The 13621-nt window shown below is 46.3% G+C and overlaps 1 protein-coding gene across 6 annotated transcripts in view; it reads left to right on the plus strand.

Annotated features, from left to right (window-relative positions):
• Window positions 1-13621, plus strand: part of LOC120927972 (bromodomain and WD repeat-containing protein 1-like) — a 209478-nt gene that overhangs the window by 125140 nt on the left and 70717 nt on the right. For 5 of the 6 annotated variants that reach the window (XM_040339004.1, XM_040339001.1, XM_040339007.1 and 2 more), the window contains exons 33-35: window positions 3347-3416; window positions 9563-9601; window positions 12293-12409. In XM_040339004.1, the coding sequence (XP_040194938.1) occupies window positions 3347-3416; window positions 9563-9601; window positions 12293-12409 (226 nt within the window). The remainder of the gene's footprint in view (window positions 1-3346; window positions 3417-9562; window positions 9602-12292; window positions 12410-13621) is intronic. The other variant, XM_040339002.1, reaches the window with a different exon arrangement.

Consider the following 13621-nt stretch of genomic DNA (forward strand, 5'->3'; position numbering starts at 1 on the left):
GTTTTTTTTCCAGCAGTTTTTCTTTTTTCTATGTCAATCAAACTCTTTGAGGGGGGAGCGGGGATTGGTGCTGAGTCATGCTGTGTGTGTGTGTGTGTGTGTCTATGGACACACACAGCCCGGATTGGGAGAAAGCCCACAGTTATGCCTCAATAGCAAGCAGGGGTGCACACACGAGGAGGAGCTGAGAGTTTTGGCGGGGAACACCAATAGAGGAGGTTCGGGGCCGCTCTGGGTAATGGTAGGCAAGTATAGGTAAGTGTTAAATGCTTATTATTTTGATTAAAAATACAATAAAGTATCCTTTTAGACCCCTTTCACACTGGCGCAGTGGGTGCGCTTTACCGTCAATTTTGCATCGCTATTCGGCTGCTAGCGGGGTGCTTTTTACGCCTGCTATCGGCTGACAATGGGTTAAAACCACCGCCTCTGCAGATTTGCAATTTGACGGTGGTATAGCCGCGGTGCCCATTAATTTCAATGGGCAGAAGCGATATACACACCGCTCCAAAGATGCTGCTAGCATGACTTTTTCTTTACCGTCCTGCTAGCGCACCGCTCCAGTGTAAAAGCCCTCTGGGCTTTCACACTAGAGACGGCAGCGGCTGTTTCAGGGCACTTTGTAGGCGCTATTTTTAGCGTTGCAAAGCGCCCCCAGTGTGAAAGGGGTCTTACAGCTACTTCAAGTACCCTTTCACATCCACCCGTCCCATTGCAATATGTTGCAGTATACATCATCCTAAAACAAGGACTGCCAATTCAACCCAACCAAAACCAGGCATGCACCTTTTTTCTTAACGCAGCCCCAAGTAAAGTATCTACTGTACAGAGTGCTGCATAGTAAGCCGTGCAAGTATGAGGGGGCCTTAAAGATTTTGAATTTAATTAATGGGTCTTTATGACTGACCTATTGCTCTGACAAACTGTAGTCATGTCACTGACATCATGAAGTGTCATGCATGCAAAATTCAATCATTGCGCCATTTTAGCTGCAGTGCACATGCCAAAGTCCACATCCATATGAGCATAAACATCCACCTGTGTGTGTTTTGTATGTTATCTATATGTCACTGTTGTGCCCCTGTGGCAGTTTGATTCATAATTCCTGCCACTGTCATTGTAACGGTTGCTATAAGAGTACTTGTGGGCTAATCACTACATATTACTTTGCCTTTAAATGCAGGTACCAAACTATGAAAATTGTTTCCATGGCACTCTGATGCTGATGTATCTATGCTAGTTAAAGGCCTATCATGCCATATTTACCAATTTCAATAATGTACAGTGCATCTGTAAAGTATTCACAGCGCTTCACTTTTTCCACATTTTGTTATGTTACAGCCTTATTCTAAAATGTATTAAATTCATAATTTTTCCCAAAATTCTACAATTTTACAGCTTTTGCTTAATACTTTGTTTAAGCACCTTTGGCACCAATTACAGCCTCAGGAGTGTCGGTGCTCAGCCATTTTCAGATCTCTCCAGAAATGTTCAATCGGGTTCTGGGCTCTGGCTGGGCCACTCAAGGACATTCACAGAGTTGTCCCATAGCCACTCCTTTGTTATCTTGGCTGCGTGCTTAGGGTAGTTGGCCTGTTCATCTTTCCCTCAATCCTGACTAGTCTCCCAGTTCCTGCAGCTGAAAAACATCCCCACAGTATGATGCTGCCACCACCATGATTCACTGTAGTGATGATATTGGCCAGGTGATAAGCGTTGCCTTGTTTCCTCCAGACATGACGCTTGTCATTCAGGCCAAAAAGTTCAATCTTTGTTTCGTCAGACCAGAGAATTTTGTTTCTCATGGTCAGTCGTCCTTCAGCTGTCTTTTTGGTAAACTCCAGGTGGGCTGTCATGTGCCTTTTACTGAGGAGTGGCTTCTACCATGCAGGCCTGATTAGTGGAGTGCTGCAGAGATGGTTGTTCTTCTGGAAGGTTTTCCTCTCTTCATAGAGAAATGCTGGAGCTCTGTCAGGGTGACCATCGGGTTCTTGGTCTCCTCCCTGACTAAGGCCCTTCTCCCCCGATGACTCAGATTGTCCGGAACCCCTCTAGGAAGAGTCCTGGTGGTTCCAAACTACTTAAATTTACAGATGATGGAGGCCACTGTGCTCATTGGGACCTTTTTGTACCCTTCCCCCAGATCTGTGCCTCAATACAATCCAGTCTGAGAGGTCTACAGACAATTCCTTGGACATCATAGCTTGGTTTGTGCATTGACATGCACTGTTAACTGTGGGACCTTATATAGACAGGTGTGTGCCTTTCCAAATCATGTCCAATTAAATTTACCACACGTGGACTCAAGTTAAGGGCCCTTTCACACGGGGCGGATCAGTAATGATCCGCCTCCGTGTGTCCGTAAGCTCAGCGGGAATCGCTCCGTATACCCCCGCTGAGCCGGCGGCTGACAGGGCGGTCCCCGCACACTGTGCAAGGGACCGCCCTGTCTTTTCTCCGCTCTCCCCTATGGGGGGATCGGATGAACATGGACCGTGTGTCCGTGTTCATCCGATCCGCAGACGGAAAAAAAAATAGGGTTTTCTTCCGTCCGCAAAATCGGATCTTTGCGGAGGCGGGTGATTACGGGTGTCAGCGGGTGTTTATCCGCTAACACCCGCAATCACATAGGGACCAATGTATGTCCCTTTTTCATCCGCAAACGGATGAATGAAAAAGCGGACATACGGTCCGCACGTCTGAAAGGGGCCTTAATTGTAGGAACGCCTTAAGGATGATCAGTGGGAACAGGACGCACCTGAGCTCAAGTGAGTGTTATGGCAAAGGCTGTGATTACTTGTGTACGTGTTTTTTTGTTTTTTAATAAATTAGCAAAGATTTCAAACACTTCTTTCATGTTGTCATTATGGGGTATTGTTTGTAGAATTTTGTGGAAAATAATGAATTAGATCCATTTTGGAATATAACAAAATGTGAAAAAGGTGAAGCGCTGTGAATACTTTCCGGATGCACTGTATTGCCTTGAATATGCATTCCGTTCATTGTCTTCTGTCTCTGTCTTCATACATGACATTTTCTCCCAGGTCAGCCTTTTTTTTTTTTTCTTCTTAAACTTTCTGGATCTCAGTCCCTGCTCTTCATGTAAACTGCTTTTTGTCCCTGCATTAGAGTAATACAGTTGGTCATTGCAGTAGCGATGTTGTACAGTTGCTGTATGAACTCAGGGCAGACTCCTAATAGGACTGTATTTTGAATAGCCCTGCATCTCTCGGGTAAACCATTTGTGTTTTTGTATGTTCATTAATAGTTTAGCCCCTATGCACACAGATCTTCATTAGGAGCCCTCAAACAAAATGAAAACATGATGAAAGTCTTTGTTTTGCAGGGACAGCAGCTGTACACGCATTGAAGACCTGTGCAATACTGCTGAAGAGCAGGACTCCTGTGATGGACAGGTAATTTTGTGCAGTATTTAAATTGTGCCGTGCTACCTCACTCAGGGCCTATAGCACTAGATCCTTGTACTGTAACTCAATAGTGACTCTTATACCTCGGATTGCGAGTAACCTGGTTTAGGAGCGTTTTGCAATGCAAGCTATTTTTTAAAGTCCTGACTCGGTTTGGTTGCGTTGTCTTGCAAGACGAGCAGGAGTCAAGGCATTAGGAGTAAGTGTCTGTGTGTGTCTCTGAGCCTCTCCCAGTGCCTCTCTGAGTGCACCTGAGCGGTCTCTGAGCATTTCCGAGTGTCTCTGGTGAAACCCCCCCCCCCCTCCACCTCTGGCCACATGCGGTACTGCATACAATAGCAGTCGCTGTGGAATGAATTATCTGAGTTTCCATTGACTCCTATGGGGAAACTTGCTTTTGATATACAAGTGCTTTGTATTACAAGCATTCTTCTGTATCAAATTATGCTCATAATCCAAGGGACCACTGTATATACAATCTAGAACCAGGGTTGCCAAATTTTAGTAAATTTACGAACAGTTTGTAAAATCTGTACATTTCTTTATCGTACATCACGGGACACAGAGAAGCATAGTAATTACTATGTGGGTTATAGAGAGTACCTTCAGGTGTGGACACTGGCACGCCCTTAAGGCAAGAAGTTCCCTCCCCTATATAACCCCTCCCATACCGGGAGTGCCTCAGTTTTTTGCCAGTGTCTAAGGTGTTGGTCACGAGTGAACATGTGCTCCAAGGAGCTCCACTGGAGGGATCCATATTGGATGTAAAAAGCCTCCATGAAATCCGGATCCGTCCAAAGTGCTTCTGAGCCAAAGTGGACGGTACCCGGGCCCCGGTTAAGAAGAACGGGGTTTGGCCTGTAATGCTTCTCTTTGAGAGCTGGATCCTGGTTATTCAGTACTTTGGTCAATTTCCTAATACCAAAAGTTTACTGACAGGGTGCGATATGGGTCCAGGGGTGTGGTGTTCCTGTCCATGGACCCCGGTCCCTGAAGGTCTATAGACGCTGCTCTCCGTGATGGGTGAAGATTGGACTGTCTGTTATGCAGAGTCCTGCAGCGTTGGATCAGGTAAGTGAAGGTGCTTCAGGACTTGGTCCTAGGAGTAACCTTCCTTTATTTGAGCCATTATGTTTGCCTAAAGCTAACTGTCTGTGCTTCTCCTATATGGTCCTGTGTGTTGTGGGGAGGAGGGGTATCTCTAGTCAGGTAGTTAGCCCCTCCTGTGCAGGTTAAAAGCAGAAAAAAGTTGTCCAAAATGTTTGGCTTCACTTGGCGCCCTGCGTCCTGCGTAAACAAATCTTTGACCTGTCCAGTAGACAATGTTCTGGTATTCAAAGATCCGACAGACAAGAGATTAGAGACTTTATTAAAAACCTCTTTTGCTTCGGCGAGAGGAATAACCCAGCCTGCAATTGCGGCTATCGGGATTTGCCAGGCCTTGAAGGACCAGTTTAAAGGGGTCTTAAAGGAATTGCCGGCACAACAGGCCCAGAATTTGGCTGAGTTTCCCAGAGCATTATGTTTTGCCATAGATGCTATTAAGGACTCCATTCAGCAGTCCTCACGTCTCACTCTCTCGCTAGTTCATATGCGCAGGTTACTCTGGCTGAAGAACTGGTCGGCTGAAGCCCCGTGTAAAAAATTACTGGCGGGGTTTCCCTTTCATGGAGAGCGTTTGTTTGGGGAAGATCTGGATGCTTACATTCAGAAAATTTCCAGTGGCAAAAGTACACTGTTGCCAGTAAAGAAAAGGTTTAGGGGTCCCCCCTCCTTTAAGCGATCCTCCTCTCCTATCCCTAGTACTTCCGGTACCAGGCAGTTCCGACGGCCTCCTGGACGATTCAATGCAGGTGGGAAGCCACAGGGCCAGCCTCAGGCTTCCAAAAAACCTTGGAACCGTAAGCCACAGGCCAAGCCAGCAACTAAGTCAGCATTATGAAGGTTCTCCCCCACTCAGCCGGGTGGGGGGAAGACTTCAGCTGTTTGCGGAGGCTTGGCTAGACAGGATCCAAGACAGGTGGGTCCTCTCTACGGTCTCCGGGGGCTACAAGCTGGAGTTGAGCGAATTTCCTCCACCGCGCTTCTTAACCTCGAACGTCCCAAAGGACCTCGGCAAAAGAAGGTCCTTAGCATTGGCCTTAGATCATCTGTTATCCCAAGGGGTAATCAGAGAGCTGCCAGTGGAAGAACAAGGTTTGGGGTTTTATTCCAATCTCTTCACCGTCCCCAAACCAAACGGGGATGTAAGACCCATCCTGGACCTCAAGGCCTTAAACAAGTTCCTAAGGGTCCAATCATTCCGGATGGAATCGATCAGGTCAGTGGTGGCCTCCCTGCAAGGAGGGGAACTACTAGCGTCCATCGATATAAAGGACGCATACTTGCACGTTCCTATCTTTCTCGACCATCAGAAGCTGCTTCGCTTCGCGGTAAATCAGCGCCACTTCCAATTCGTGGCCTTACCTTTTGGTCTGGCCACCGCTCCTCGTGTTTTCACGAAAGTATTGGCTCCACTGTTAGCCTATCTAAGGTCTCAAGGCATATCCATAGTAGCCTATCTAGACGACCTATTGGTAGTAGACCGGTCAGTGGCCGATCTAAACTCAGCGGTACACAGAACCGTAAAATTTCTGGAATCCATGGGTTGGCTTCTCAACCTGGACAAGTCAGCCTTAATGCCTGTGCAAAGGCTCGAATATTTGGGTCTACTCATAGACACAAAGCTAAGAAGGGTCTTCCTGCCCCAAAGGAAGTTCGAGGCTTTAAGAGAACTAGTTCTACTAGTCAAAGCAAAGCGTCAGCCTCCCATTCGCCTCTGTATGAGGTTACTGGGAAAGATGGTAGCCTCGTTCGAGGCCGTCCCATTTGGGCAGTTCCACTCAAGGGAGCTTCAACATGCCATTCTGTCCGCTTGGAACAAAAAGGTTCAAGCCTTGGATCTCCCTATGTCTCTCTCCCGGTCAGTCCGGCAGAGCCTTTGTTGGTGGCTGGTTCCCCGGAACCTGCTAAAGGGGAAGTCCTTTGTTCCCGTGACATGGCAGGTTGTGACCACGGACGCCAGTCTGCTAGGCTGGGGTGCAGTCCTGGGAGGTTTGTCTCTCCAGGGGAAATGGTCAGCCTCCGAGAGGTCTCTACCCATAAATCTGCTGGAAATTCGAGCAGTCTATCTAGCCCTGTCAGCTTGGTCAGACAGGTTGAAGGGTCTTCCGGTCAGGATTCAATCAGACAATGTCACTGCCGTGGCATACATAAATCACCAGGGGGGCACAAGAAGTTGTGCAGCCCAAAGAGAGGTGAATCGAATCCTGACCTGGGCAGAGAAATATGTCCCATGCATATCTGCAGTGTTCATTCCGGGAATAGACAATTGGCGAGCAGACTACCTAAGCCGCCAACAGGTGCTTCCAGGGAAATGGACTCTTCACCCCGACATCTTTCAGAGCATTTGTCAGAGGTGGGGAACACCAGATGTCGATCTCTTTGCATCGAGGTTCAATGCAAGGGTGGGCAACTTTCTGTCCCGGACAAGGGATCCACTTGCTTACGGCACGGATGCACTGGTGTTCCCATGGGATCAGTTCTCCCTAATGTATGCGTTTCCTCCGCTGCAATTATTACCCCGTCTTCTTCGCAGGGTAAAGTCGGAAGGAAGACCAGTGATTCTGGTGGCTCCAGCGTGGCCCAGAAGGGCCTGGTTCGCGGACATTGTAAGGATGTCCGTGGGGCAACCGTGGTCCCTGCCGCTTCGGCCAGACCTATTGTCCCAGGGGCCAATATTCCATCCTTCCTTACCGTCTCTCAATTTGACGGTCTGGCTATTGAGTCCCATATCTTAAAGAAAAGGGGTCTCTCTAATGCGGTGGCATCTACTTTGATTAATGCCAGAAAACCGGCATCCAGACTTATCTATTACCGAGTTTGGAAATCTTATGTGGCCTGGTGCGAGACCAGGGGTTGGCATCCCCGGAGGTATCTCATTGGCAGAATTCTGGAGTTTCTGCAGTTAGGGGCAGACATGAAGTTGGCCCTAAGCACCATTAAGGGCCAGATCTCGGCCTTATCGATTTTTTTCCAAAGGCCACTAGCTACACATTCCCTGATCAAAACCTTTTTGCAAGGTATGATCCGGCTTAGTCCACCAGTCAAGATTCCCTTGTGTCCATGGGATCTGAATCTGGTCCTTTCTGTCTTACAGAAACAACCATTTGAGCCCTTGGCTCATATTCCTTTGGTCCTTCTGACCAGGAAGGTGATATTTTTGGTAGCCATAACCTCCGCCAGGAGGGTTTCGGAGTTGGCGGCCTTGTCTTGTAAGGAACCGTACCTTATATTCCATAAGGATAGAGTGGTCCTACGGCCCCACCCGGCTTTCCTACCTAAAGTTGTTTCAAAATTTCATTTGAATCAGGATCTTGTTCTCCCGTCTTTTTTCTCAGAACCTAGTTCTGCAAGGGAGAAGTCTTTACATATGCTAGACGTATTAAGAGCAGTTAAGATCTATCTTAAGGCTACTGCTCAGGTCCGGAAAACTGATACATTGTTTATCCTGCCAGAAGGTCCCAGATGTGGGCAGGCAGCGTCGAAGTCCACTATCTCCAAATGGATTCGGCAGGTCATTACTCAAGCCTATGGCTTGAGGGGAAAGGTTCCCCCGTTTAAGGTTAAAGCACATTCCACTAGAGCGGTGGGTACTTCCTGGGCAGTGCATCATCAAGCCTCCATGGCTCAAGTCTGCAAGGCCGCGACATGGTCGTCTGTCCATACTTTCACTAAGTTTTATCAATTGGACATAAGAAAGAATGAGGAGAGCGCCTTTGGGCGCAGTGTGCTGCAGGCTGCAGTCTGATTCCTCATGTCTGATGGCGCCCGGCTTATTTCTTGGGGTCTCCCTCCCCTCATAGCATTGCTTTAGGACATCCCACATAGTAATTACTATGCTTCTCTGTGTCCCGTGATGTACGATAAAGAAAATAGGATTTTTATAACAGCTTACCTGTAAAATCCTTTTCTTTTGAAGTACATCACGGGACACAGAGCACCCGCCCCTCTTTTGGGGTTTTTGGGACACTTATTGCTTGCTACAAAACTGAGGCACTCCCGGTATGGGAGGGGTTATATAGGGGAGGGAACTTCTTGCCTTAAGGGCGTGCCAGTGTCCACACCTGAAGGTACTCTCTATAACCCACATAGTAATTACTATGCTTCTCTGTGTCCCGTGATGTACTTCAAAAGAAAAGGATTTTACAGGTAAGCTGTTATAAAAATCCTATTTTTGCATCTGTCCTTGAATGTGCATTACGGACATGTAGGCTGCATGTCCGTAACTGACATTCATGGACATATGCGACAATTATGGATTTTACAAACTGTAAATTTACTGAAAGTTTGCAACCCTGTCTAAAACATCAGTATAAATCATATGACCAGCCCCTAACAGAGCCAGGATTACTCTGTGTACTAAAATGCAAACCTAAACAACATATAGTAAAATGTCCACAAATGAAAATAATAGTTGACGGTAGTGATATGCTTAATGAAAAGATTCATCCAGTCCTATGACGATTCCCCATAGGGAGTATAAATGCAGCAGTCTGCCCTTCCGCTGTCGATGCCTGGACTTCTAGTCCCTTGTATGGCAATCCTCATAGGTATATATCATAAGGGCAAGGAAAAAGCTGACAGTGTTTAACTGTATAAAATGTTATCATTTATTATAGTGCAGCATTTACAGATGCACTATCCCTAGTCTGCACAGGTAGTTCGCTTGTATGGTTGTGGCGAGATTCCCCTATCAGGAGATCGTCTCTCCTCTATATGGCTTTTCCTGTTTGCACTGTGATCAGCACAAGCAAAGCCATAAAACCTATCATGCTGGGATGAAAGTACTCTCCTGCCTAGCAGGGCCAGTTTGAAATGGGAAAGCAGAGGGACTTGCACAAAAACCAGGTGTTTCACACAAAGGAAGCAATACAAAGAACAGGATCATTTTTAATACAAAAACATGGTACAGCAACCACATATCAGCAATTTGTAATGTTGGGGTAACATTCCTCAAGCAGTTTGGTAACAGTTTGGCGTTTTGTATGTATACATAGCAGCCCACTATCTGTTATTTCTTTGGTATTTTTCAGGAAAATAGAGTTGATCAACCTAGATCATCGGGAAACACGGTAAGTTTTAAAGATCCAGAATCTTTAACGGCAGAAAGTAATTAAAGCGGTGGTTCACCCTAAAAACTACTTTTTCTTATTCCACTGCCCCCCCACATTACAATCCGATTAAGGCTCTTATTATTTTTTTCATGCTGTACATACCTTAAGTACAGCATATTCACCCGTGCATCCGGGTTGCGAGTCCCGCGGGAGTGGGCGTTCCTCACATGTGTGTGATTGACGTTTTCCCAAAAACGAGCTCCCCCCCCGTCGCGTAAGCCGCGTCACGATTGGCGAAAGGAGCCGAACAGCAATGCGCATGCGCAGTATAGCGCCGACTCGCCGTTCGGCTCCTTTCGCCAACCGTGACGCGGCTTACGCGACGGGGGGGAGCTCGTTTTTGGGCAAAACGTCAATCACCAGCATGTGAGGAACGCCCACTCCCGCGGGACTTGCAACCCGGACGCACGGGTGAATATGCTGTACTAAGGTATGTACAGCATTAAAAAAAAAATAAGAGCCTTAATCGGATTGTAATGTGGGGGGGCAGTGGAATAAAAAAAAGTAGTTTTTAGGGTGAACCACCCCTTTAATTTGCTCTAATTTTAGGCTGCATGAGCACAGCAGGTTGAGGCATCTTTACCTAATCATGCACTTTTTTGAGCCTTGAAAAGAAAGCTGGATTTAACCGTTAAGTGTACTTAAACCCAGAACAATTTCCTTTTATTTGTTACCTTTAGCCCGTTAAATATCGAATTGATAGAATTTTATTTTTTCAATACATGAAAAAACAAACAAAATACATATCAGAAATTCAGAGCCATGTTGTATACTGTTCCATCTTACTCTGATAACTCAGGTAGTCTGTCTGCTCGTACCTTGTATGGGCAGCAGGCAGTTACTTGAGAGCAGGAAGAATCAATGAACTATGAAGGCGCTCACCAGCGCCCTCACAGTTCATTGGGAATTACAAGCCGTCGGCCTCAATGGCTGAGGGTAGCGGGAAACTGAATAAATGGAAAAGGACCTGAGGGTCCTAGTAGATGATAGGCTCAGCAATTGCATGCAATGCCAAGCTGCTGCTAACTAAGCAAACAGGATATTGACATGCATTAAAAAAAGGGATCAACTCCAGAGATAAAACAATAATTCTCCCGCTCTACAAGACTCTGGTCCGGCCGCAACTGGAGTATGCTGTCCTGTTCTGGGCACCAGTCCTCAGGAAGGATGTACTGGAAATAGAGCGAGTGCAAAGAAGGTCAACAAAGCTAATAAAGGGTCTGGAGGATATTGGTTATGAGGAAAGGTTCCGAGCACTGAACTTATTCTTTCTGGAGAAGAGACGCTTGAGAGAAGATCTGATTTCAATTAACAAATACTGTACGGGTGACCTCACAATAGAGAGAAAACTTTTTCACGGAAGGCAGTTTAACAAGACATGTGGCCACTCATTAAATGAGAAGAAAAGAGGTTTAACCTTAAACTACGTAGAGGGTTCTTTACTGTAAGAGCGGCAAGGATGTGGAATACCCTTCCACAGGCGGTGGTCTCAGCGGAGGGCATCGATAGTTTAAAAAAACTATTAAATAAGCACCTGAACAACACAACATACAGGGATATACAAAGTAATACTGACATATAATCACACACATAGGTTGGACTTGTGTCTTTTTTTCAACCCCACAAACTATGTAACTAACCAATGACGTGCCCATGTGGGCAGAGCCCCACTCAGCCACGTTCTTTTTAAAAAGTGACAGAAGGTGGGGGCAGAAGATTCCCTGCTCACTGTCGCAGATCGGGAGAGAATTGCGGAAGGAGCTGGAACATGTAATGCTGACCATACACTATATGAAAAATCGGCAGAACCCATCATTCAGTGATGTTTTTTTAGCCGGCGATTCCCTGCACCGTAAAAACAATCGTAGCAGCAGTTCATCTGATTGATCATTCTTACAGACTGCGCTAGGGAAGTCATTCTTTTCCCCGCCCTCCAGTGCGTCTACCGGCTGGCCCGTGTGATTGGCGAGACGAAGAAGGAATCCGTTCTTCTCCTTCACCTTTCCTGCCTAGAGGAGAGATGTGGGGTCTCAGACACCACACCTCTCCATAAAGAGGACCTGTCATGCCATATTCCTATTGCAAGGGATGTTTACATTCCTTGTAATAGGAATCTTAAGTGATTAAAAAAAATGTAAAGGGAAAGCGTAAAAAACAAACTCTGGAGATTTTTAGGTACTGAAGTTTGGTGTCATTCCGCGAGAGTGCGCAGTTTTAAAGCATGACATGTTCGGTATCTATTTACTTGGCATAACATCATCTTTCACATTATACAAAAAAATGGGGCTAACTTTACTGTGTTTTGTTTTTTCAAAAACAAAAAACGCATTTTTAAAAATTGCTGCACAAATACCATGTGACAAAAAGTTGCAACGGACCCCATTTGATTCCTTAGGATCTTTGCTAAAAAAACGTATATAATGTTTGGGGGGTTTTGAGTAATTTTCTAGCAAAAAATATTATTTTTACATGTAGGACAGGAGTGTCGGAATAGGCCTGGTATGGAAGTGGTCAAATACAAATGTTGTGAAGTCTCCTGTTTGTTTTTCTAAACTGGAAACCTATTAAACATTTTTGTTCCTTTATTGTCACACATTACAAATTTTGCATTTGATTACTGCCTATTAAACTGTAAAATATATTTTACAGCAGAGATTAAAAACGGTGAATAGTTGGAAGAAGTGCTGCATGGACCTGGTTGAATTCATTATAGTATGTGAAGATTCTGAACCATTCAGACAGCCTGTAGACCTGGAGCGGTACCCTGTAAGTGTGAGCAGGTGCTTTATATAAGCAAGATTGTATATGTAAATCATAAAATAATTGGGGCCTATGATTTTGGTAGGATTGGACGGGAGTATCAGTTATCCCATTGTTAGATTGCTGCTTCAGGAATGCTGTAAAAACACTGTAGTTATACAGTTTCTGACAACTGTTTATCATTGCGCATCATGGAATATGTTGTTTTACTGGGGACAGTGGATGTGCATTTCCACAGTCAAAGGTGTAGTTTGAGACCATGCAGAACTCTAACCTAAACCTTTTTCTCTTCCGTTCATGGATGGACACAGCAGCCTTTGACCCTAGGGTTATATCCGCTTCCTTTCAGGAGAGTTAGGCAGAAACAAAGCACTTTAAGTGTTAACAACACTTTCCTCAGTGCCGCTCCTCCCAGGGGGCGCGGTTCCCTGGGTATAACCCACACCCTGCTCTAGCAGCTCCAGTTTTTTTCTGCCTAACGACAGGAGAGTACAGGCACTCTAAAGTCCTGTACTCTGGAGGTTTTTTCTTGCGATTTTTATCGCTTTTTATTATTTTTTTCCTGCATTTTTGAATCCTGTGATTCTTCTATCAACAGCCGACTGGGTGACAGGCTGGGACTTGACTCTTGTAGTCCCCCCATGTTCGGCCATCGAGCGTGTGCTGGCCCTCAGCTCAGCTCTGGGTACTTCCACGACAGGCCCCATTGCTCCAGGGGCGGCCGGGGAACTACATGTTCCAGGACGCACATATGACCGGTCTCTATGGCTTTGTCACAGTGTGTCTGGCTGACAGCCATGCCGTTAGTGGACGTTGGTTCTGTCTGGGATACCTCCAGCCGGTGGTCGCAGGACAGGTAAGTAGTGGCCCCTTGCTCAGGTAAGGTGGTATGGCTGGTGCTTTCCCTGGGGAGGTCGACTGAGGGTCCGCCCTGCTTTCCTCTCTCCCCTTCCTCTCCCTCCTTCCTTTGACTGGGTAGCGGCTGTGAAGGGGGGCCTCCTGGGTTTTCTTCATTACCGCCGGGGCCCGTGTGTTGTTACTCTGGGGGGGGGGGGGGGGGTGCTGTGTGCTGCTGTGTTGTATGAGGTGATTTTTACCTCAGACGGCAGCCATCTTGGAAATCTCTTGGTCTCTTGTGACAGTTTTAGTGCTGTGAAACGCTGTGATTCTTCCCTGAGGTGACAGACACAGCACAGCCAGCACACCTCAGGTTTTCAG

Source organism: Rana temporaria, chromosome 2 (genome assembly GCF_905171775.1).
Source record: "Rana temporaria chromosome 2, aRanTem1.1, whole genome shotgun sequence".
Classification (NCBI taxonomy): Eukaryota; Metazoa; Chordata; class Amphibia; order Anura; family Ranidae; genus Rana; species Rana temporaria.